Below are 26,403 nucleotides of genomic sequence, written 5' to 3' on the forward strand. Positions count from 1 at the left end.
GGCTGCATGTAATCATCCTCCGTTTTTTCCTGTAATCCGGGAGAAAAAATATCCCTGGTTCGCTGGAAGTCTGTCATGCCTTTCCATTTATAGACGAGGCGAGATGCATGTCTATATCAGAGCGGGCGAATGCATATACCTCTAAAAAGCTGATGCAAACTAAAGTGAGAGACTGCTTTAGTGCTGTTCTTAGTTAGTTGTCTGGATAATGGCCCTCTCTTGAGGGTTTCCGTGACTCTGTTTTCGGTGTGTAATGGAGAGAGGGAGCTTAAGCTCGCCTGAATGCATCACACAACATCTCGCACTCCAGCACTCCCGTGTTTCACTTCTCCACCCGGACCGAAGCTCAACGTTCCCTCCTGCTGGATGAGAGAGGTAACGTTCTCCTGGAGATCCTTGTCACAGTCAGAGACAGATAAACCGCAGGCCTGGACCTCTTGATATGCAGGACGGCTTTGCGAGCGGTGAAAAATAATTGCATTTATGTGCTTTTACATAAAAGTTATTAAAATGGAATGGTATGCACGCGCAATAAACAAAGAGCCACAAATCAGATATTAGCATTTGTGTGAAAGCAATGGCGTAGAATAATAATTCATATTCTCACAGCCTTTTTTATCGCCTCGCTGTAACCACATATGAATTTCCACGGGGGCAGAGGCGGGCGTCAAATATCCTGACTATTAAAACCAGCCGGCTCCGAAGGCGACGTCCTCCAACTCTTCCGTGTTCTTCCTCATTGGTTTTTGTGTGGAATTATATAGCAACCCCTCCTCTTCCTCTCTCTCTCTCTCTCTCTCTCTCTCTCTCTCGCTCTCGCTCTCGCTCTCTCTCCCGATGCAGATCCTGCATATGTTATTGAAGGCAGAGACAGCAGTTTTATATAACACGGGAATTGACGCCTGTATTAACACATCCAGATTTTACGATAATATCAAGTAATCTTGTGTTCAACATCAGCTTTGGCGAAATTAAATAAGCAGTTTCTCAGTGTCGCGCCGGCTGATATGAGCAAACCCTGCATGTTTTAAAGATAGACTTCACCCCCCCACCCCCCCCGTCCCCCCCGTCCCCCCCGTCCCCAGCCCCATTATTTACTTACCCTCATGCTTTCAAAAGTACATGACTTCATCATAACAGGTATTGTGTGGCGAAAGGTCTGAGATACTTTTCCCGCCGTGCAATGGGAGTGGATCGAGCTCAGTAATGGAGAAAATGAGTGTCACAGGGTTTGTGCACTTTATTCTATAAGCCTTTATGTGAGGAATTTAATGATTCATTGAGAATCTTCCCTTCTATTGTATGGAATAGAGAAGCGTGGACATTTCACTATGAACTCATTTTCGGTATAGTGGAAGAAAGACAGTCATACAGGAAGCCTGTTCCTCTTCAGAAAAAAAAAGTTTACCATAATAGTCACATTACAGCCTGAACAATCATTATATCACACATAATTTTTAAGCATACAATATTAATATCTCCTTTGTAAAAGCTTAACGAGGCATAAATCGTCCTCACTTTAGATGAGCTCACAAAAATAGTTAGGGTTGTGTATCGATTCTACTTATCTATTCCTAATTTCGATTCCAATAGGGTAAAAAACTCATTTATTATTAGGCAATTATTGCAAAACATTTCATTGTAGATGAACACCATTAACAAAAATCAACAGGCTAGCAACTTTTGCCTATGGTTTAAAAATACTTTAGCAAAAAAATATATATCCTAATATAAATTTCAACCATTATTAAAGACAATTAAACACTCAGTAATTAAAAAAAGAACAAATAAACGACCCCACTTTATATTAGGTGGCCTTAACTACTATGTACTTACATCAAAAAATAAGTACAATGTACTTACTGTGTTCAAATTGTATTGCAAAACATCTTTGCTGATAATGAGGTGGGATATGGGTAGGGTTAGGGATATGTGTGGTAATATGGGTAAGTTTAAGGGTTGGGTTAGGTGTAAGGGAAGTGTCAACTGTGTAATTACAAATGTAACTACAGAAATTAATTACAGATGTAATTACATGCAGGTATTTTTTTTAAATGTAAGTACAATGTAAAAACATGTATGTACACAATAAGTGCATTGTATCAAATGATTAATTAAAATGTTAGTACATAGTAGTTAATGCCACCTAATATAAAGTGGGTCCAAATAAACAAATGAGCAAATGCACAAATAAATACAATTGAACAAAGATGAAAAATGTTCAGTATACAGGAACGAATCAAATGTACATTAACACTGCACTTTATTAATCAAATACAGGCTATGCATTACAAGTATAGTTAAAAGTTATTCTGTTTAGAACAGCAAGTGAATTTTCTCGTCTTTTGTTGTTTGATTAACGTTATCATAGAGACGGCATCAAGAAAATCTGCCGTCAACGACATAACCGACTGTGTTTTTTGACATTGTTGTGTGTATTTGTCCATTCGCGTGCTGTGCAAAAAGACGAGGAAGAGAACTCAGTCCATTATTGCGCACTATTAATTCACCATTCTGGTGAATCGCCGTTCTGTGTGCATGTGTGTGTGTGTCTGCAGCACAGGAAACAGCGTGTGTGTGTGTGTGTGTAGCGGTTAAAAATTACAATAAAATTCGCACAGAGTAACCGATAAGCAGAATCGAAACACGTGTTTCTTATCGAATCACCGGTTCTGGGCAATTTGGAACCGGTTCTCGATACCCATCCCTATTGACAACAACTAAATTATTTTATAAATGCCATAAATTACAGTAGGAATATGAGCTAATAAAGCATTTATTAACACACTGAGTAACTACTATAATGTATGTCTAAATAATAAGATGTATAAATGTACATTTAAATTTCATTTACTTACACTTTCTAAATGATCTTATGAACCACTGACAACTGGTTTGTAAATAATGAAATGCTAAATTTAGAAAAATGATAAATTGATCATTAATAAAGCATGAGAATAAAGCTTTATTTATAAGCTGCTTATTAATGTCTATTAATGCTTTATAAATGATGAATTAACTATTTTCTAATGCTTAAAGGGGCTATATGCGTTTTTCTGAAATTTAAACTCGCAACTGACACCTGTGGCCAAAAAACAGAACTGCTCTCATTTTCTGCTCGCTCTCGCAGCGGTGGTGACGTCACATCCGCAGACAGCGCGGGAAAAGACGACCCGCCAGAAAATAGGAAAAATAGGATACAGGCTTATAGGTGCACCCACTGTGAGCGGACAAGGTGTCAGTATGCTCATCAGGAGATGTTTGAGTCATAAATGGTAAAATAAAAAGGCTATTGTTACGTTTATTTTGGGGAAAAAGTTGCATATAGCCCCTTTAACTAATTATTCATAGCGTGCCGTTATGTGTGTTTTTTTTGTTTGTTTTTTTAGATCTGAATAAATTATAGTTTTTCTTTCTAAGCAGAAACATGCACCTGATGACAGAAATGTATTTTTTGGTGTATTGTCCCTTTAAACAATACAGCCAGAAGAACGGGTTCTGCAACTGCAGATGTGGAAAATGCATACATCATGCTGTTAGAAAAATGTTAATGTGCTAATTTAATTAGGGAAATGTGTGTGAGGAGCGAATACAAGTCCAGTTGGGCATTTGCACATTTTTTGATGCATGCAAGTACGTATCACACATGTCTGCTCGATTTTACTGTTTAAATGTGTCCAACAATCTTTACATGTTGAATACAAGCATTCTCTTAAATGTGCATGCGAGTGTGTGTGTGTGTGTGTGTGTGTGTGTGTGTGTGTGTGTGTGTGTGTGTGTGTGTGTGTGTGTGTGTGTGTGTGTGTGTGTGTGTGTGTGTGTGTGGGCATGTTTTCGTGAAATATCAGGACACAAATGTGTATAATGACATAGGTATGACATAGGTATTACAAAAAGAGGGTGAAATATGAGGACGTTCCCCATGTCCTCACTTTTCAAAATGCTTATAAATCACACAGAATGAGTTTTTTTTCACAGAAAGTGAACTGCACAGTCTCCTGTGAGGGTTAGGTTTAGGGACAGGGGCAGTGTGTGTGTGTGTGTGTGTGTGTGTGTGTGTGTGTGTGTGTGTGTGTGTGTGTGTGTGTGTGTGTGTGTGTGTGTGTGTGTGTGTGTGTGTGTGATGGGTAGGTTTAGGGGCAGTGTAAGGGGATAGAAAATACGGTTTGTACGGTATAAAAACCATTACGCCTATGGAATGTCCTCACATTTCACAAAAACAAAAGTGTGTGTGTGTGTGTGTGTGTGTGTGTGTGTGTGTGTGTGTGTGTGTGTGTGTGTGTGTGTGTGTGTGTGTGTGTGTGTGTGTGTGTGTGTGTGTGTGTGTGTGTGTGTGTGTGTGTGTGTGTGTGTGTGTGTGTGTGTGTGTGATTGGGAAGGTTATAGCGTGTCGAGAGAGATTCCCAGACAGAGGGAAGCGCCTCAGCATGAGAGCTAAAGCGTTTTTCTCTGTGCTCTGATTCCTGCAGGAGTGCACCCATGGAGCGGCTGCTGCTGTGCCTGGCTCTGTTCTCCATGCCGTCCTACGCCATGCTGTGCCCCAAACGCTGCACCTGCCAGAATCTGCTGCCCTCGTACACCGTGCTGTGTGCCAAAACCGGCCTGCTCTTCGTCCCACCTAATATCGACCGGCAGACCGCCGAGCTGCGCCTGATGGACAACTTCATCACCACCCTTCGCCACCGAGACTTCGCTAACATGAGCAGTCTCATACACCTCACGCTCTCCCGGAACACCATCAGCCAGATCCAACCCTACGCCTTCGCCGACCTGCAGGATCTGCACGCGCTGCATCTGGACGCAAACCGGCTGACGGTGCTGGACGACACACATTTGCAGGGGTTGGTGAATCTGCGGCACCTTATACTCGCGAATAACCAGCTTCACAGCATCTCAGAAGGAGCCTTTCAAGACTTCCTAGAAACTCTCGAGGATCTTGATATTTCTTATAACAATCTGGTGGATGTGCCGTGGGACACTATAGCTATGCTGGTCAGCGTCAACACCCTTAGTTTGGATCACAATCTAATCGAGTTCGTGCCCGAAGGGATATTTTCAAATCTTCACAAACTTGCCAGACTTGACATGACGTCCAACAAGCTGAAGAAGATCCCGCCGGATCCTCTGTTCCTACGCATCCCCGTCTATGCGAAAATGAAAGGCTCGCCGCTTACCTCGCTGGTGCTCAGTTTCGGCGGGAACCCGTTGCATTGCAATTGCGAGCTGGTTTGGCTACGACGGCTCACTCGGGAGGACGACCTGGAGACGTGCGCGTCGCCGCGAGAGCTCGCGGGAAAATACTTCTGGACGATCCGCGAGGAGGAGTTCGTGTGCGAGCCGCCCATGATCACACGGCACACGTCTAAGATGTTCGTGATGGAGGGTCAAGAGGTTAGTCTGCGATGCCGCTCCGTCGGAGACCCCGAGCCGAGCGTCCACTGGGTCAGTCCGGACGGGAAGCTGATCGGCAACACCACGCGCACCGTGTGTTATGATAACGGCTCTCTGGATATCCTGTCTGCCATGGTGAAAGACTCCGGCGTGTTCACCTGCATAGCGTCCAATGCGGCCGGAGAGGCTACAGCTCCGGTGGAATTAGTCGTGAACCCTTCGCCGCATTACGACCCCAAACTGGAGCCTGAACCGGGACCCTCGGACATGCCGACATCCATAAAGTCCAACAGCAGTGGTAGCGGAGGCCAGTCTCGAGCCGATCAGCGCGTCAGCGTCTCAGAAATAACCTCAAGCTCAGTGATGATCCGCTGGCCTCCGCAAAGCCACATCCCCGGAGTTCGCATGTACCAGGTCCAGTACAACAGCTCCACCGATGACATCCTCATATACAGGTGAGCTTCATCTCACAATCACATAGCTCTCTGTTTATCTGCCATCTGTGATTTGCACCAGTGTTACTTTAGTCAGGGCTATTATTCTTAACTAAAAGGAAACCTATGCCTACACTTTTTAGTTTGTCTGTTACGACTTTGTCTGTGGACAAGAAACATGTCAGACTACTCGACCAATCATCACTTGCCGTCTTTATGTGATGTGAAGTTGACCCACCCCCTTTATCTTGGCAACTGTACACTTTTATTGTCATGTGACCATATATTTTGTAACCACCCATAATTTCTGCCAGACTGTGGAAGGCACACATTTACTTTAAAAACTGTTTTTGGCTTGTTAAAGTAAAGTTTGAGCATAACAGATGTAACGGCTGTTACAGCAAAGCACATTTGCCCAGGTCTAAAATATTTATGATCCATATTGGGGATTTAGTAATGTATACATGCTAAATATTAGCCTGAATTGGTAAGCATGCTAGTTTTGTCCAAAATGGTAGCTATGGGGCAAAGTGAGCCAAATGATGTGGGGTAAATTGAGTCAGCGTTTTAACTCACCCCACTGCAGTTCAGTTACATCTCTGAAGTATAAATTGGTATAACTTCAATGTAATGTTACACAACTGGTTTAGTTTTGAGTTCAGCTCCAACCCTAATCAAACACACCTGAAGCTAATCAAGGTCTTCAGGATTACTGAAGTTAGCAGCGGAAAATGACATATTGTGGCTTTAAACTAAATGAACATGAGAAATATTTCTTTGGCAACTAGCTGGAATAAAATACGATTTTATCTCAAGTAACATTTTTTATTATTTCAGTTTTAGGTAACTATAATAACTGACTTTATTCATGATTAGACTGCAGACAACACTCATGTTAGTGATACTAGACATCTAGAAGGACGTGAGCGGCGTGTCAGAACGTGTCAGTGCTAAATTGCTTTATTTTAATCAATGCCGTTTACACTGGAGGTCGACAGACGCCCCATTGGTATTTTTGATGCACTTCTCCAGACACGTTATTATCCCCTACCATAAGAAATAAAAGGATTTTTACAATATGAATGAAATGATTTGCAGATTTATTTTGTTTATTTATTTTTTAATCAGAGCCAGCTCATGGTTTCTCTTCTCTCTGATCTACTCATTTAAATCAACTTCTGCTTCTAATGTATTCCCAGTTGCAGCAATATCAAGATTATAATAATTATTACCATATAATTAAGTTAAAAATAAAGTATACATGATTCTTCACCCAAGTCAAACTCGCTCACGGCTGATTCTGTCTGCTTGACGTACATGCATCATGTTTTCTGAAGCATTTTGAAAAGATTTATGAAAACATTGCCGTGTGACAAGGAGACTACAGCCGTTTAAGATTCACATAATTCTCTTAAAGTGCCCCTATTATGGATTTTTGAAAATGACCTTTCATGTAGTGTGTAACATAGCTTTAAGTGAATGAAAACATGCATGTTTTAAATCTGAAAGTGCTCCGTATAAAAAGATAGTGGGTCTCATTCATTAATAATTGTGTGGATACTTTCGTATTTGTACGCACCGGAGAAATCTCCGCCTGATTCACCAAACGTTCGTACACACATGAATTTGTTCTTAACCTCATTCTGATGTTAGTGAATGTTGAGTACTCTAAATGAGCGGCCGCATGCACAAGGTTTGTCATTTGCATAAAACACGCCCCAAACCATCTCCATATAAGGGCTTTCCACCCAACCCATCTCCATATAAGGGCTTTCCTCCCAACCCATCTCCATATAAGGGCTTTCCAACCAACCCATCACCATATAAGGCCTTTCCACCCAAGTCATCTCCATATAGGGGCTTTCCAACCAACCCATCTACATATAAGGCCTTTCCACCCAAGTCATCTCCATATAGGGGCTTTCCAACCAACCCATCTACATATAAGGGCTTTCCAACCAACCCATCACCATATAAGGCCTTTCCACCCAAGTCATCTCCATATAGGGGCTTTCCAACCAACCCATCTACATATAAGGGCTTTCTACCCAACCCATCTCCATATAAGGGCTATCCTTTCATGACTATTTTTGTTTATGGCTTCTTTTGATTTGAACAGATTATGTGTTTTGTTAACACTGTAACAAAAACCACAAACTCACATAAAAAGCCAAGAGTCAAACTGCCCAACTAAATGAAACACTGATCCCCATAATGGTGATAAAACAGCAACATCTAAACCTTTGTTAATTCTCAATAAGAGCTTCTATAGATGTCTTTCAGGATTGGAGCCAAACTCTGCAGGACAGCGGCTCTCTAGGACCAAACTTGCCCTGCTCTAAGTAGAGGAAAACAATGGTGTAATTGTACCCTAAGGGCCAATTGTGTACCTTTTTTCTGAGAATCAATCACAATCACAACTGACTGGGTCACCTGACCAATCACAACTGACTGGGTCATCTGACCAATCACAACTGACTGAGTCATCTGACCAATCACAACTGACTGGGTCACCTGACCAATAACATCTGACTGAGTCATCTGACCAATCACAACTGACTGGGTCACCTTACCAATAACATCTGACTGAGTCATCTGACCAATCACAACTGACTGGGTCACCTGACCAATCACATCTGACTGAGTCATCACAACTGACTGGGTCACCTTACCAATCACAACTGACTCAGTCATCTGACCAATTACAACTGACTGGGTCACCTGACCAATCACAACTGACTGGGTCATCTGACCAATCACAACTGACTGGGTCACCTGACCAATAACATCTGACTGAGTCATCACAACTGACTGGGTCACCTGACCAATAACATCTGACTGAGTCATCACAACTGACTGGGTCATCTGACCAATCACAACTGACTGAGTCATCTGACCAATCACAACTGACTGGGTCACCTGACCAATCACATCTGACTGAGTCATCACAACTGACTGGGTCACCTTACCAATCACAACTGACTCAGTCATCTGACCAATCACAACTGACTGGGTCATCTGACCAATTACAACTGACTGGGTCACCTGACCAATCACAACTGACTGGGTCATCTGACCAATCACAACTGACTGGGTCATCTGATCAATCACAACTGACTGGGTCACTTGACCAATCACAACTGACTCAGTCATCTGACCAATTACAACTGACTGGGTCACCTGACCAATCACAACTGACTGGGTCATCTGACCAATCACAACTGACTGGGTCATCTGATCAATCACAACTGACTGGGTCACCTGACCAATTACAACTGACTGGGTCATCTGATCAATCACAACTGACTGGGTCATCTGATCAATCACAACTGACTGGGTCACCTGACCAATCACAATTGACTGTGTCATCTGACCAATCACTGCCGATTAGCATCACGCAAAGGAGGGGTTCGGAAAAATGTATCATTGAGCGAATCCTTTGTGAGTCGTTGAGCAAATAAGGTAAACATAAATGCATATTATAAGACAATGAAAGTGTTTTTAACCTTGAATGCATGTTAACCTGTTGTTAGGGACTCACAAAACAAAAATAGGAACCTTTCAAACGCCATAATAGGGGTACTTTTAATCAATGCCAATAGCAAAATACAGGATGCTTGAATGTTTGAAAAGCTTGTTGCAAGACCTGCCGATTCCACATTTTTCAAAGCTTTTAGTAAAAAATATCTTGTTTTGAAACGCAGTATTTGAGAGAGCACTGTCTGTGGATGGTCGATCCCCCCAAATGGGTTTTGAATCTGGATAATTCTGCATTAGATAAACAAATTGATTCCATCTTTGTTCAAAGGGAGAGGCTGGCATCTGAGACTGGGGGTGTTAATGGCTTATGGCGGAATCCTATTCAGATAGGGGATGAAACATTGCAATTCCTCTGATGAATACAAATGGACCTCGATGATTGCCAGCCAACAAAGACACAACAATATCATGAATGCAATATATGAAATACAGCCATGCTTTTGTTCTGTGCTAATCAAAGTATCCTTCCCAACGAGACCAGCTGTTTTAGGATATCGGCTCTACATGTCAGAAAAGCTCTTGAAGGATTTTCATTAGTGCGCAGACAGATTGGCTTCCACGGTAATAGTTTCAGCCTGACGCAATTCAAACTGGATTCTGCACAAGCTGACGCATTGACACCCTTCAATAAATCACAGCGCTTGAGGTGCACTGAGGAAGACAATAATAACAGAATAACAATAGAAGCAAGTGCATGCCCCCATTTCAGATGCTCCGGAAAGATTACAATGAGGCCGTATTTGCACTGATGTTCTCGAAATCAAAATGCAATCCTTTGCTTTGTACTATATTAAGAGAACTGTCTGGAAATCTGCCCTATATTTTGGGTTGCTTGTCGACAATGATGGCTTTTAAGCAGAAATGACTACGTTAATGCTCCTTTTTAGCATTCAGTCATGGCCCCACTGCCATGATGTGACGACCATGATTTCTCATTGAAGGGATCTGTAAGGATGTAATTAACTCCTGCAATAATCCCCGTGGATAGATTAAGAGAGAATAAAAGATACATACAGAAAGCAATTTGCTATTAATTATGGAAAAGGCAAGGGGAGTTCTTTGGTTTATAGAGCTGCAGAGTAATCTAAAAGTCTTTCAGAATCAATTAAGAATGCATGCGCCAGACTCCCTGTCGACAGCGAGCCGGGTTAGAGTACAGATGACTTGGAGATGGTGGCTGGGGTGAGAATATAGAGTGTAAACTTTGAGCTGAAAAGACAGGTTAAATTTGAAGTGATGTCTGGGTGAGAGAGCGCTGGAGGCACAGTGTGCACCATGCCCACTGAAGACCTGAATAAAGTGCAAGGTGTGGTGTCAGGAGTACATTTATATCAACATGCATTCACTTAAAGCCACTGACAGGAAAGTGGAGACTCTTCTTGGGTGATATTTCAACCCATTCTCACCCCCAAGGCGTCAAAATCTGAAGCATGGTCAAGTGCCTTCCGCGTCACAATGAAGACGCTAAAGGTTCCCCTAGGCGTCACTTTATCGATGCACAGGTGCTCCATTGATTTCAGTTGTTTGCCCAAAGCGTCAGATCAAGACGCATTTAATTCTCTGCATTTGTAAAAGCAGACATGATTTTATGAATATTTACAGGCTGCTTTTATATTTTGGAGCAACTAACCCACTCCAACCCTAAACCTACCCACTTCTAAACGATATAAAACACGTAACAGCAGAGATGGAAACTCGAGTCTGCGACTTGGACTCGAGTCGCACTTAAGTTGCACAAAAAAAAGACTTGCGACTTGCGACTCGCGAACAACTGAACTGAGACTTGACTCGAGACTTGACTTGGACTGGACATGGACTTGAAGACTTGAAGACTTGAAGACTTGAAGACTGTCTTTTGGCATGGCATTCTGATTGCGTTCTCCATTTACTACCCCACATGACACGCCACGGTTTACTATTCATTCATTCACAAATATGTGCTGCAGCAGCGAATATCAAAAAACATTTCTAAACGCACCAAGCCAGCGAGCGTGTGACGCATCTGAAGGCACGCAAATTCATGTCAAATAAATGAGCAAGAAATAGTAACAATATAGTAAAGCCTTACTTTACAAAACTTTGTTATTTCATTTGAAAAGCAATCAATTCATCCGAAGGGAAGCAGCGGTGTTCACAGCTCAGTTTTCAAGAAGTACATATTTCCATGTCCTTTTCATGTTTTTTCCTTTTTTCATTTGCTAACATATGCATGTAATCCAGATTTACCAAGTTAATTTGCATCTGGATTGCACAAACACTTTCATACGCAATTTATGACCCTGTCCGACTCATTTCCACAAACGAGGCACACAGATGTAAATGTTATTTGTGTCGTTTACTGTAACGCTTGTCTATACACAGGTTTTCACTGGAAGACTACATTATCCAACATTGCTTGAGATCTACAGAAAACTACGGCAACTAAAATAGTTTAAAATACACAGCAATTTTTCCCCCTTGTGGTGGTTCTAAATAGTATAATTATGTAAAAAATTTAAAATGAATAGTAATGATTTAGGTAGTATTTTGTGTGCTTTATTATGCAATTTTAAAGTAAAGGTAATCTGTTTTGATAGTATAATATACTGTTAATTATAACAACTAGCTGAAAAAAAATATTGCTAAAAATAGAACAAAAACTTGACTTTAAGACTTGACTTGGACCGCAGAGACTTGAAACTTGACTTGACTTGGACCTCAGAGACTTGAAACTTGACTTGACTTGGACCTCAGAGACTTGAGACTTGACTTGGACCCTAAAGACTTGAGACTTGACTTGGACCTCAGAGACTTGAAACTTGACTTGACTTGGACCTCAGAGACTTGAGACTTGACTTGGACCCTAAAGACTTGAGACTTGACTTGGACCTCAGCGACTTGAAACTTGACTTGACTTGGACCTCAAAGACTTGAGACTTGACTTGAACCCTAAAGACTTGAGACTTGACCTGGACCTCAGGTACTTGAGACTTGACTTGGACCCTAAAGACTTGAGACTTGACTTGACTTGGACCTCAGAGACTTGAAACTTGACTTGACTTGGACCCTAAAGACTTGATACTTGACTTGACTTAACTTGGATCTCAGAGACTTGAAACTTGACTTGGACTTCAAAGACTTGAAACTTGACTTGACTTGGACCTCAGAAACTTGATACTTGACTTGACTTAACTTGGACCTCAAAGACTTGAAACTTGACTTGACTTGGACCTCAGAGACTTGATACTTGACTTGACTTAACTTGGATCTCAGAGACTTGAAACTTGACTTGGACTTCAAAGACTTGAAACTTGACTTGACTTGGACCTCAGAAACTTGATACTTGACTTGACTTAACTTGGACCTCAAAGACTTGAAACTTGACTTGGACTTCAAAGACTTGAAACTTGACTTGACTTGGACCTCAGAGACTTGATACTTGACTTGACTTAACTTGGATCTCAGAGACTTGAAACTTGACTTGGACTTCAAAGACTTGAAACTTGACTTGACTTGGACCTCAGAGACTTGATACTTGACTTGACTTAACTTGGACCTCAAAGACTTGATACTTGACTTGACTTAACTTGGACCCTGAAGACTTGAAACTTGACTTGACTTGGAACTCAGGGACTTGAGACTTAACTTGACATGAACCCTAAAGACTTGAGACTTGACTTGACTTTAACCTCAAAGACTTGAGACTTGACTTGAACCTCAAAGACTTGAGACTTGACTTGACTTGAACCTCAAAGACTTGAGACTTGACTTGGACCTCAAAGACTTGAGACTTGACTTGGACCTCAAAGACTTGAGACTTGACTTGGACCTCAAAGACTTGAGACTTGACTTGACTTGGACCTGTGAGCAAAAGGGGGACCAACACAATATTAGGTCATAATGTTATGCCTGATTTGCGTATGAATGTATTCATTTTCTAATATAGATGAATATACCAGCACAATCTTGAGAATTTCTCCCTTAGTGTTTCACAAAATAAAGAAAGTCGAACCGGTATGAATTTCCTGTTTTTGAGAAAAACTATTGCTTTATAAGAGCTGTAGGTGACAGGGGTCTCAGCTTGAGAATGTCACTGTTAGCTGTCATTATCTTACCTCATCTTCCTCACATGCATCATCTTATCTTTCTCTCTCTCGCTCCCTTTATAATGTCCCTCTTTATTTGCATGTTTTCATGTTTTCATCTTTAATTTAAGCTGTTTTAAGTGGGTAATTAAGCTGTACGCGCTCCTTCAGAAGACAGTGAGATGACAGGGTCTCTGTGCCAAGTGACACATCTTCAGAAGAGCTCGAACCTCTTCTCCATTTACAGTGACAGCTCAGAGCCGGGGTCCAGCAGTCTGACCCTCGCCAGCTTAAAAGGGCCAATGGCTGCCAGAAGTGAGAGGATTTTTCCTCAATATATATCCATCAAATGCCCTGCGAGAGGCTGCAGAGGAACTGACTGAAGAGAGATCTGCTCATTAGCACATGACACTGTAGCGGTGCAAAGCTATAGCTACTCGAAACATCGAAACCTGCCACTTATTAAACGCACTGACAGCGCTGTTAACAGTGTTCAACGCTTATGAGACATACAACAATGTGTGTGGATGAACATTGTGATAATGTATATATTCTATTTAAATGATTTAAATGATTTATATATTTATTTCACATTTTTATTGAATTATGTATAAATCATTTATTTTATAAACATGTGTATATTTATTAATGTTTTAATATTTTACATTAATTTAAAATGTACTTATTAAGACGTTATAATAATATTCAGAAGGTTTGATTAAAAAATTGGCATGCTCTGGTAATTTGTTTATTATTTAATAAAATATAATTTATTTATATTATTTTATTATTAATAAATATATTTTTTATTGCACAATTATTTAATTATTACTAAGTACGATGCTATAATAATATTAGAATTGTATGTAAGATTTGATTATTTAGGTTTTATTATTAATTTTAATCATTTAATTTGATTAAATAATGTAATAAAATAAATGTATTTTAATAACTGTATTAATAATTATTACTTAGTACAATGTTATAATAATATTCTAATTGGATTTAAGATTTGGCATGCTCTGGTTATTTTTTTTATTAATTAATGATTTATATTTTTTCTATTTTAATAAATATGTTTTATTAAGTAATGTAATAAATGTATTACAATAAATGCTTTTTTTATTAGATAAATTATTGTATTAGTATTTTTAAATGTTAAATTAATTAAAAATGTCCTTAGTAAGCTGTTATAATAGTATCCAGATTGGATTTAATGCTTTGGTAATTTTTGTCCTATTGTTTATTTATTATAAATACAGATTTGATTTAGGATGTGGCATGCTCTTGTAATTTATTTATTTATTTATATTATTTTATTATTATATATATATATATATATATATATAATTAATTTTATATAAAATAAAGTAATAAATGTATTTCAAATCATTCAAATTATTTTAATGTTTACTTTTATATTTTACGTTGATTAAACATTTAATCAGTAAGCTATTATAATAATATTCAGATTGGATTTAAGATTTTACATGCTCTATTTGTTTGTTTATTTATTGAAAATTATTAATTAAAAAAAAAAAATATTGCATTAGTATTTTTAAATGTTAAATTAATTAAAAATGTCCTTAGTAAAGCTGTTATAATAATATTCAGATTGGATCTGACATGCTCTGGTTGAATAACACTAAATCTTAATCATATATACAATGTATGTACTAGCATTGGCATATATTGCAATCTCTGATAAAAGTTTTGCCCCTTCAAAAAGAAAACATTGGGCCAATTCCCGGCTGATTTGTAATATAATTTCATATGTGGCTGTTTGTCAATAGCAATCAGAAAGAGCAAGCATCTCTCCACAGTGTGTAAGCAGTTACCAGCGTGCACACTTACACTCACACACTCATGCACCATTACCCTCACGCCAACCCCTCGCTCGCTAAAGGAGCTCGGCCAATTACCCGTGGGGTCAAATGCAAAAATATGCGGTCATGCTCACGGTCACACAAACACACCCCATCACCCAGAGCGAGCCGCGGCATGACCCAGGTCTTCATCTTCTCACCTCAGTGCTCCAGAGCCAACCACAGCGCTGGACAGAGCCACGTCAATAATGCATGATACGCATAACATCAGCAAACCTGCAAAAAACATCATACTCCAGCTCACGGGTCAACGGTGCAATGCATTAGCTGTTCAAATGCTTTATAATATTTGCAGTTTCCTTGCTAGATTCCTACACACACAAAATTGGTTGTTTTAATGCAATAAAGGTGTATTATAACTGTGGTTGCAATTACTCATTATATCCCGTAATGCATTATAATATGCAATACAAGACAATATGGATGGATATGGATTTAATATGGAGTCGCCACCCTTTGCAGCTCTAACAGCTTCAGCTCTTCTTTCCTCAAGGTTTAGGAGTGTGTTTATGGGGATTCTTCATTTGTGATGTTGGACGAGAAGGCCTGGCTCTCAGTCTCCGCTCTAATTCATCCCAAAGCTGTTCTATCGGGTTGAGGTCAGGACTCGAGTTCCTCCACACCAAACTCCTCATCCATGTCTTTATGGAGCGACGCTTTGTGCACTGGTCAGTCATACTGGGACAGGAAGGGGCCGTCCCCAAACTGGTCCCACAAAGTTGGGAGCGTGAAATTGTCCAAAATGTCTTGGTGAAGCATTAAGAGTTCCTTTCACTGGAACTAAGGGGCCAACCCCTGAAAAACAACCCACCCCATAATCCACCCTCCACCAAACTTTACACCTGGCACAATGCAGTCAGGCAAGTCCCGTTCTCCTGGCAACCGCCAAACCCAGACTCGTCCATGGGATTGTTAGACAGAGAAGCGTGATTGGTCACTCAGAGAACACGTCTCCACTGCTCTAGAGTCCAGTGGTGGCTCGCTTTACCCCACTGCATCCCACGCTTTGCATTGCACTTGGTGATGTAAGGCTTGGATGAGCAGCTCGGGCATGGAAACCCATTCCATGAAGCTCTACACACTGTTCTTGAGCTCATCTGAAGGCCACAGGAGTTTGCAGGTCTGGAGCTCTTGACTCTGCAGAAAGTTGGCGACTTCTGTGACCCTCAGCATGCGCTGACCCCGCTCTGTGGCTGAGTTGCTGTTGTTCCCAATCGCTTCCACTTTGTTATAATCCCACTAACAGTTGAGCGTGGAATATTGAGTATAATATTTGGTCTTATTGCACAGGTGTCCACCGATCACGGCCCCACGCTTGAGTTCTCTGAGCTCCTGAGAGCGGCCCATTCTCTCACTAATGTGTGTAGAAGCGAACACACACACACACACACACACACTCCTGAGAGCGGCCCATTCTCTCACTAATGTGTGTAGAAGCGAACACACACACACACACACACACACACTCCTGAGAGCGGCCCATTCTCTCACTAATGTGTGTAGAAGTGAACACACACACACACACACACACACACACACACACTCCTGAGAGCGGCCCATTCTCTCACTAATGTGTGTAGAAGCGAACACACACACACACACACACACACACACACACACTGCTGAGAGCGGCCCATTCTCTCACTGGTGTGTGTAGAAGCGAACACACACACACACACACACTCCTGAGAGCGGCCCATTCTCTCACTAATGTGTGTAGAAGCGAACACACACACACACACACACACTCCTGAGAGCGGCCCATTCTCTCACTAATGTGTGTAGAAGCGTCTGCAGGCCTAGAGCTGGAGTTATACACCTGTGGCCATGAAGGGATTGAACACCTGAACTCAGTGATGTGGAGGGACAGCCCAATACTATTGGCAATATAGTGTACATACAGGCTTCAAGTTAAACATTTTAATGTTTGAATGAGTTATGCTGTTTCTTCTGGTGCTTAGTTTAGAAAAATGTAAATATGTAAATATTCCCTTTAAAATATGTATAACACCTGCATTATTTAAAAAGGAAAAACGTTTCTACCTTTTGTCTGGTCGCTTGGGTTGTGTTTGCATACATTTGATCAGTGACCTGTGTGATTACTGTTTGTTTTTTTTGCATAAAGTGTCATTTTTTAGCATAATACAGTAGGCCCTATCCTTATAATACACTACATGACGTAACTTGAAACAGTTGAGTGAGTTTCATACTAAGTATTAGTAAGTTTGTATCACAGAGAGATTATATTTCATACAGTTTAACGTTTTATTTACTCGCCAAAGCTTATTTCTGCTTGCATTTGCTGCTTGTTGAGTGTTAATTTTGGATCCTGATAGCTAAATCAAATCATATAAAGACAGATGAAGTCTTCCAAAGATGTTGCTCTTCGTTACTCTGTCCTGTAGCGCTGCTGCAGATGGCACAGAGATGGCACGTTTTGCTTAAATGTACTTTGACACATGTCTCCCTTTAGACCAGGGGTGTCCAAAGTCCGGCCCGTGGGCCAAATGGGGATGAATTTCAAACGGCCCACAGCTTGTCTATTAAAATATATTATATGTGGCCCGCCACGGATAATGTACAAATCTAGCAGTTTCACGATGTCAACGCATTCGGGGTACGAGCTGCGAATCTCTCTGTGATTTGATTGAATTTAAATCCAGTTAAACAGCGCTGACTTAATCAACAACACTAACATGCAAATCAGCTGAGCCGATTCAGATCAAATACTTCTCAGACAACAATTCACCAACATTTATCATGGATTTACTGTGGTAACACCAACTGTAACCGTGGTAATTTGTCAGAAATGTAGGTCAATATCTAATTTTATTTCATTTGTAATGTAGACATGTATTAAATTGATATTAAAGGCCAAATTGCAGACTATTTTTGTCATAAACTTGCAGTTTTGTGCATTTGTATTTATATGTTAATAGACTAAATACCTTAAAGCCTAGATATTCAAAAAATATATTTTTTTAACTCTTTGCCTTGTGTGCACTGCAAAAAATGCTGTAATTTAGTATTTTTGTCTGATTTCTAGTATAAAAAAAACATTTGATATTTTTTCTTATTTTCTGGAAAATAAATGAAATTGAAGAGTTTTTGGTTAAAACAAGCAAATATATCTGCCAATGGGGTGAGAAAAATAATGTTTCTGTTTAGAATCTTGTTTATGTCCCAAACAGAAACAAGATTATTTTTCTAATCCGTTGGCAAATAATTTAGTTTGTTTCAAGCAAAAACTCAATTCATTTAGATTTTCCCCCCAGGAATCAAGAAAAAAATATGTAAATTTCACCCATTAAAACTTTTTGGTTGATGAAAGTTTTACAGATATTGTTAAATATCTATAAATATTATAGTGTCCTATCTCAAGCTACTCTACGGTCAGCTCAAGCTTTTGTCAAATCTGTCATGTTTCCAAGAAACAAAACATGTCATATATATATATATATATATATATAATAGAAAAGGGACCGGCCCCCGGGTATGTCCACAACATCGAATCCGGCCCTCTTTAAAAAAAGTTTGGACACCTCTGCTTTAGACAGCATGGGAAATATTACACTGTGTGTTCATGACAACTGTCTGCCCTGAATTGAATTTTGTGGAGTTTAAACTTGAACTAAAACTGTAATTCACCATTCACAAGTTTGGAATAAAGTTGTTTAATGCTTTTTGAAAGAAGTCTCTTCTGCTCACCCAGACTGCATTTATTTGATACAAATACATAGAAATTGTGAAATATTATTACAATTTAAAACAGCTGTTTTCTATAAAGTGAATTTGTGTATTTTTATTTAACCTGTTAATGCTCAAGGCCTCATCTTTTCTCTCTCTCTCTCTCTCTCTCTCTCTCTCTCTGTCAGGATGATTCCCGCCTCCCATAAGTTGTTCCTACTGAGCGATCTGGCCTCGTCGCGGGAATACGAGCTCTGCGTCCTGGCCGTGTATGACGACGGCATTACGGCTCTGACCGCGACGCGTCTGGTCGGCTGCGTGTCCTTCACCACGGAGCGCGAGTTCCGCCACTGCCGCTCCATCCACGACCAGTTCCTCGGCGGCACCATGATAATCGTCATCGGTGGGATCATCGTGGCGTCGGTCCTCGTCTTCATCTTCATCCTGCTGATGAAGTATAAGCTTCACAGCCAGCACTACAAGCAGAAAGCCGCCCGCGTCAGTAACGTTTGTTCTCAGACCAACGGCGGCCAGCAGGGGGCGGCATCGGGCCCTCCGCCCAGGTCCTCGTCCTCCTCGGGCTCCGCCAGCAAGCCTTCGGTCCCACTGGGGTCGGACAGACAGGAAGGACACCACGGCTTAGAAGGAGGCTACGGAGCGCTAAAAGGCACCACGGTGGTGGACTTGAACCCGGAATACGGGAAATCCGTAAAAGAGGACGACTCCATATCGCAATAACACAGGGTTCGATCCCGCCTCCCTTCCCATTCTCTTCACACCTCAACCCATTCAGTTTTGTTTTCTGTTGCCGGCGTCCTGCAGCCTTGCTGAGGATTGTCTCCTGTCCAAGGTGAGGACGTTTTTCTCTCTGTTAAGGTTTGTTGCTAGGCAACTGGTTTCCATCGTGATAGAATCTCCCCACATGACAGTGCTGATGCAGAGATGTTCCAGTTCTGTTAATTAGACCTCCTTTAATGGATAAATTACAGGCATGCCGGCTCGGCTGTCTGTCCGCGTCAGGGCAACCGGCCTAAAAAGATTTCCCCAACGGTGCGGTGAGCTTGAGATCACTATTTAAATTGATAGCCTGACAGTTGTTAAGCTCAATAGGATGCATTTGAATTACAAAGGCGTAAAATTGAAACACTATTCCTAGTTGGGATGTTTGCAGGGAAAAGTGATATGGTTTGCACATTTCAGCACATTCGGTTCATGTGTGTTATGCATATCCCTGCTGAGTGCACTATATTAAAGGGTTAGTTCACCCAAAAATGAAAATTCTGTCATTAATTACTGACCCTCATGTCGTTCGACACCCGTAAGACCTCCTTTCATATTCGGAACACAAATGAAGATATTTTAGTGTAAAGCTGATGCTGAGAAAGGCTTCAGATAGGCCTCCATTGGCATTCAGTACATTCACACTCACAAGACCCATAAAATGCACTAAAAACGTCATTACAAAGTCCATCTCACCACAGTGACTCTACAATCATTTTACGATGCTACGACAATAGTTTTTGTGCGCAATAAAAAATCAAAATAACACCTTTATCCAACTTGTTCTTTGTTCTGTGTGTGCCTCCACGACGCATGCGCGAGAATATGACGTAGCGCCGGGGTTCGGGAATCCATGAAATACACACTTTAGCCCCATTTTGAGAACTACACCGAGACCTAAAGCACGATCAATGTAGAATTCAACAGCTTAGACACGCGCGTCTTCCTCTGCTTGTAAACAAATCTCTTCTGGGTCATGTGTCCGAACGCCGGATCTGCGTCATATTCTCGCGCATGCGTCGTGGAGACACACACGGAAGACAAGAACAAGCTGGATAAAGGTGTTATTTAGATTTTTTTTTATGCACACAAAAACTGTTGTCGTCGCATCGTAAAATGATTGTAGGGTCACTGTGGTGAGATGGACTTTGTAACAACGTTTTAAGTGCCTTTTATGGGTCTTGTGAGTGTAAATGTACTGAAAGCCAATGGAGGCCTATCTGAAGCTGAAGATGAAGATGAACGGAGGACTTACGGGTGTCGAACGACATGAGGGTGAGGAATTAATGACAGAATTTTCATTTTTGGGTGAACTAACCCTTTAATGTTTTGCTTTGCGAGGTGGAGGTCATGCGTCTGAACGTCTGTATTTTGCAGAGACTGCACCTGAATGATCAATTCACCACAGTATTAGGTGTCCAAGCGAGAGTTACGCGACTTCATGGGCGTCACTAGGCCTAAACTTTTTCCCAGCCCCCCTTAAAAATGTGTGATTAACCTTTATAACATATGAAACTGGCGGGAGGCAGTGTTGGGGAAACGCATTACAAGTAACTTGAGTTACGTACTAATATTACTTTTTCAAGTAACTAGTAAAGTAACGCATTACTTTTCAAATTTACAACAAAATATCTGAGTTACTTTTTGAAAAAAGTAACTCACGTTACATTTTCACATTCATTTGACTGACAGCTCTCCTGCCCCCATGTTGAGAAAAATTGAGAGTAAGTGTAGAGGCGTTGTGTGTAAATGTGTTATTGTAGTTCTAGTCTAAATGTGAGAATTTATTCATCTCACTTGCACAATAAAGATTCAGTACTCCTCAAAATGAATAAAATCAGTCAAATGCAAAATCAGAATACTATGCAAACCTCAAATATATAAATGTTAAATAAAAAATATATTTTTATACATTTAATCTACCTTTTTTGACCAATGTCTTGCTACTTACCTTCGATGATTCAGTTAAACCATGAGCAAATATTACTAGATTTTTTGTTTTTATTGGTAAAACTTTTTTGCTCCTGCATTCTACTCTTCCATTATCCAGAATGGCAGCACATCTTTACCTCAGCCTGAGGCTTATTATTTCAATTTTGGTATGAAAGGTCTTTACATTTGCACAAAAATATGACTTTTTTTGCTATTAAAAAACAAAACAAAAAAACAAGCCCAGCCCAGGTGAGAAAAAGTAACGCAAAAGTAACGTAACGCATTACTTTTCTTAAAAAGTAACTAAGTAACTCAATTAGTTACTTTTTAAGGGAGTAACGCGATATTGTAATGCATTACTTTTCAAAGTAACTTTCCCCAACACTGCTGGGAGGTTTCGGCTTCGTCTTTTAATCGGCGTGTTCTTCAATCCGCTGTGGCGGCGAATAGAGCGCACGTCAGAAGCAGAGGTGTGTGTGTTCATCTGAGCCTCATTGGTCTGTCGCCGCTCGTCAATGTCAAAATATTTGAGAGAACCAATCAAATCAGAGTAGGCGGGCTTTATGTTCACAGAAGCTGCTGAGGCTGAGCACGAACTTTAGCAGCGCGACTCGACGTCAAGTGAGAGATATGAAGCTAAACTAAACATTTCATATTTGACAGCTGCTTCTTTAAGTCAGAAATGTTAAACAAATGACAAAAATATTCAGGCAAATTAATACACTTTTATCTAATTTTTAACTGAAAATAGGCCTATATTTTGATTCATAATGAAATTAACAAACAAGAAATATTAACAAAGCAGTTTTCATCAGATTAGGCATAAGATTAATAGTAATGAATGTGTGCATATTGTAAATTTATTTAATACATTTAGTTACCTAACTTTCCTGGTAGCCTTAACATGTCTATGAAAAGGATTCATAAAACATATAAATATCAGTTAAACATATGTTTTACTGTCTTCACTGACGAAAATGGAAAAATGTAATCAGTCATATCTGCCCACTGACATAGTTTTTAATTGGCGTTCATAATTTTTTTGGCGTTCAGAATATAATAAAATGGAATTTTATCATGGAAATCTAAATTTTTGACTGAAAAAAGTAGATGAAAAAGTAGAGACGATTGTAGATGAAAATGAAGCTAGTTTTTATTTTAAGCAAAACATTTTAGTCTTGTCTTTTTTCGTCAACAATAATGCATGTTAATTTAGTCTTAGCGTTTTTGGACATTGGTGCAGTCTCGTCATCGTCTCGTCTTCGCCATGAAAAAAAAGGTTGTTGACATATTTAGTCTCGTCTCGTCTGATAAAATTAACACTACACAATATTTGTGTGCACAAATTGAAAATGCAATTGCAATTCCAATGTCCAGATTATCATTCTGTTTAATACCTGATAACACTTTATTTTGATGCTCCCGACAGACATTCGACTGATTATAAGTGACTTTGCAAGTACTTATTCTACTAACCCAACCCCTAACCTAACTCTAATACTCTAATGACTGCGAGTTGATATGTAGTTGCAAAGTTACTTATAGTTAGTAGAATGTCTAAAGTGGACCATTGAAATGAAGGGATAAATACCATGGACGTCAGCAAACCAGCATCCAAAACCATTTCAGCAGGGGAAGTAAAGTAGAAAACCACATTTCCGTCACTTTTCCCTGCTATTTTCCTCCTTGTTAACTCAACCACAGCCCACCGGCAGCACTAGAGGCATTGGTTTGTATTTCAGTTGTATTCAGTCAAAGCCCTAATGCCCTTGGAGGCTCAATCAAGGTTGGCCTGGCTCCTCACGCTTACAGCAGTGTGGATAATATCCGGCGATGGACCAGCTCAGCTCTCAGGTTCGAGATGAGTCCATTTAACATAACCATGAGAGAGCCATCTCAGTGAATTGGTCACGGTTTCCTTCTACGGACAGAAGAGTTGAAGAGTGTCTGTACAATCAGGTGAACAAAGAGTTACTAACAGATCAGGTTGACAGACTTCCCAAGCTTATGAGTTAAATCACCTTTTTTGACCTGTAAAAGTGTCCATCTTTTATTCCAGAGCTCGATTTGTCTTTGAATCGGCCCATAGCTCCTGTCAGTGGGTCGGATCTGGATCATGTTTCGCTTTATTCACCTGTAGCCTGGGTTTGACTCATTTTTAACTACTTACATGTTAAGTTACAGAACTCCTACTAGCCAAAATAAAACTAACTGTCAGGAACAATAGCATTATAATAATTTGGGCTGTCAAAAGATTAATCGCGATTAATCGCATCCAAAATAAAAGTTTGTGTTTACATAATATATGTGTGTGTACTCTGTTAATTATTATTTATATATAAATACACACACAAGCATGTATATATTTAAGAACAAAATATTATTTTTATATATAAAACATTTATATTTATATATATTATAGATTATATAAATGTATATACAGTATATACATGCAAATATTTCTTAAATATATACATGAATGTGTGAGTATTTATATATAAATAATAATTAACAGAGTACACACACATATATTATGTAAACACAAACTTTTATTTTGGATGCGATTAATCGCGATTAATCTTTTGACAGCCCTAATAATAATCCATGAATCACTGCTCAGACTTTAATATATTTATTATTAATATTGATTTTCTGAATCATCAGATTAATAATTGAAGAACTGAATCGCTCATTTTTACATTTTTACATTAATTTAATTTTAAATGTTTAGCTTTTTCATTTTTAATCAGTCAATCAATGTTTTTGTACCTTAAAAATAAAATATCAGTGATTCCTCTTTTAAAACAGCAATTCTTTTAAATTAATTGTTTATTAATTTTTTATGATATTTTTATATTTTAAATAAAATTAAAAAAATTAAACAAATATATAATATAATAATAATGACTCTTTTTATAACAATAATAATAATTTAGAATTATAGCAATCTTAAGACTTTAATAAGACTTTAATATATGTATTATTAATATTGATTTTATGAATAATTAAATTAAAAACTTTCATTTTTACTTTAAAATGTTTACTTTCAGATTCAGCTTTTTCATGTTTAATCAGTCAATTATTGTTTGTGTATGCCATAAAAAATAAAATATCCGTGGTTTCTCTTTTAAAACTCTTTTAATTGTTTATTTATTTTTTTAATTATTTGTATGCTTATTTTTATGTTAAAAATTATTTAAAAAATATATAATATAATAATAATGACTCTTTTTATAATAATAATAATATTATTTTACATTAATATAATCCATGAATCACTGCTCAGACTTTATTATATTTAATTATTAATATTTATGGTCTGAATCATTGAATTAAAAACTTAAATTTTTACTTTCAGATTCAGCTTTTTCATGTTTAATCAGTCAATTATTGTTTGTGTATGCCATACAAAATAAAATATTAGTGGTTTTACTTTTAAAACTCGTTTAATTGTTTATTCATTTTTTTATTATTTGTATACTTATTTTTATGTTAAAAATTATTTAAAAAATATATAATATAATAATAATGACTCTTTTTATAATAATAATAATAATATTATTTTACATTAATATAATCCATGAATCACTGTTCAGACTTTAATATATTTAATTATTAATATTTATGGTCTGAATCATTTAATTAAAATCTTTCAGTGATTTCTTTTTTAAAACAGCAATTATTTCAAAATAAATCAATTTTAATAATTTTTTAATACTATTTTATTTTTACAATAACAATAATATAAAAATATATGTATTAATAATGACTCTTAAAATACAATATGATACCATTATTTTACAAAATTGTTTTATTAATTATTTTAAAACATTGTATGCAGATTGTAAAGATGCGGCACTTAACCTTTTTTATGCTTTGTTTTGATAATGTCGGAAGCTCCCGGTTGAAGGACATCGTTTATGAATCATCACTCACCGGTTATGAGTTTTTTGAGTCATTTATGAGTCATGATATAACATTCTGATGGACCACAATTGATTGAAATGCAGGTCTTGTTTCTAAAATTAGAGCTCTTTCTCCTATTAGCCTCGGATGGATTTACAGTTCCTTTTGCTCAGCGTGAAATGGGAAAGATTAGGACGTGGGGATAGAGATGCAAGGCCTGGCAAAGAGCTTGGGAGATAGGGAAAGGCACTATGATGGAAGAAAAAGGGCCGATATGAGTACTCTAATGGGGTTTAGAGAGCGAGATAAAAGGGTAAAGGCCTAGTGTCTCAGATATTGAGACAAATGGGTTCATCTGTGGGGTGGGATGTTGTAGTATTCCAGAAGACCCATAGTAGAAGGCAATTACTATTTGTTGTGCGCAAAACGGGCCGCAACCTCTCTTCTCCTTCCCTGTCGACAGCCGATGCGAACCAGAATCCCTCCTGGCTGCAGCAAGGCACTGCGCTAAAAATAGCAGATGAATGAGGCCTAGCATTAGCAAGCGCACTGCAGATAACTAGCTAGCCGCAAAATATCAGGCCTTGTCCTTGCTGCTGCTTTGAGGCTTTGTTAGTTCTGCAGTATATCTGGGAGGAAAGTCTGAGTAAAATGATGATGGCTGGAGTTAATGAAGTCGTTAAATGTCCAATTAGCATGTGCTATGTATAGTCACCCGCTCTGTCTGATTATGCAAGCTCAGCCAATGCTGGGAGGAAATTGTTTGCGTATCCTTGGGTGTCG

At 39.0% G+C, this 26,403-nt stretch overlaps 1 protein-coding gene across 1 annotated transcript in view; it reads left to right on the forward strand.

The window, feature by feature from the left end:
- LOC307132055 (leucine-rich repeat and fibronectin type III domain-containing protein 1-like protein) overlaps positions 1-26,403 on the forward strand; it is a 279,896-nt gene that overhangs the window by 247,869 nt on the left and 5,624 nt on the right. Inside the window, exons 4-5 of the mRNA XM_079826188.1 lie at positions 4,470-5,846; positions 19,191-19,852. Of these exons, the coding sequence (XP_079682314.1) occupies positions 4,470-5,846; positions 19,191-19,740 (1,927 nt within the window). The 3' untranslated portion in view covers positions 19,741-19,852. The remainder of the gene's footprint in view (positions 1-4,469; positions 5,847-19,190; positions 19,853-26,403) is intronic.

This window comes from Gobio gobio (genome assembly GCF_949357685.1).
Source record: "Gobio gobio genome assembly, chromosome: 9".
Lineage (NCBI taxonomy): Eukaryota > Metazoa > Chordata > Actinopteri > Cypriniformes > Gobionidae > Gobio > Gobio gobio.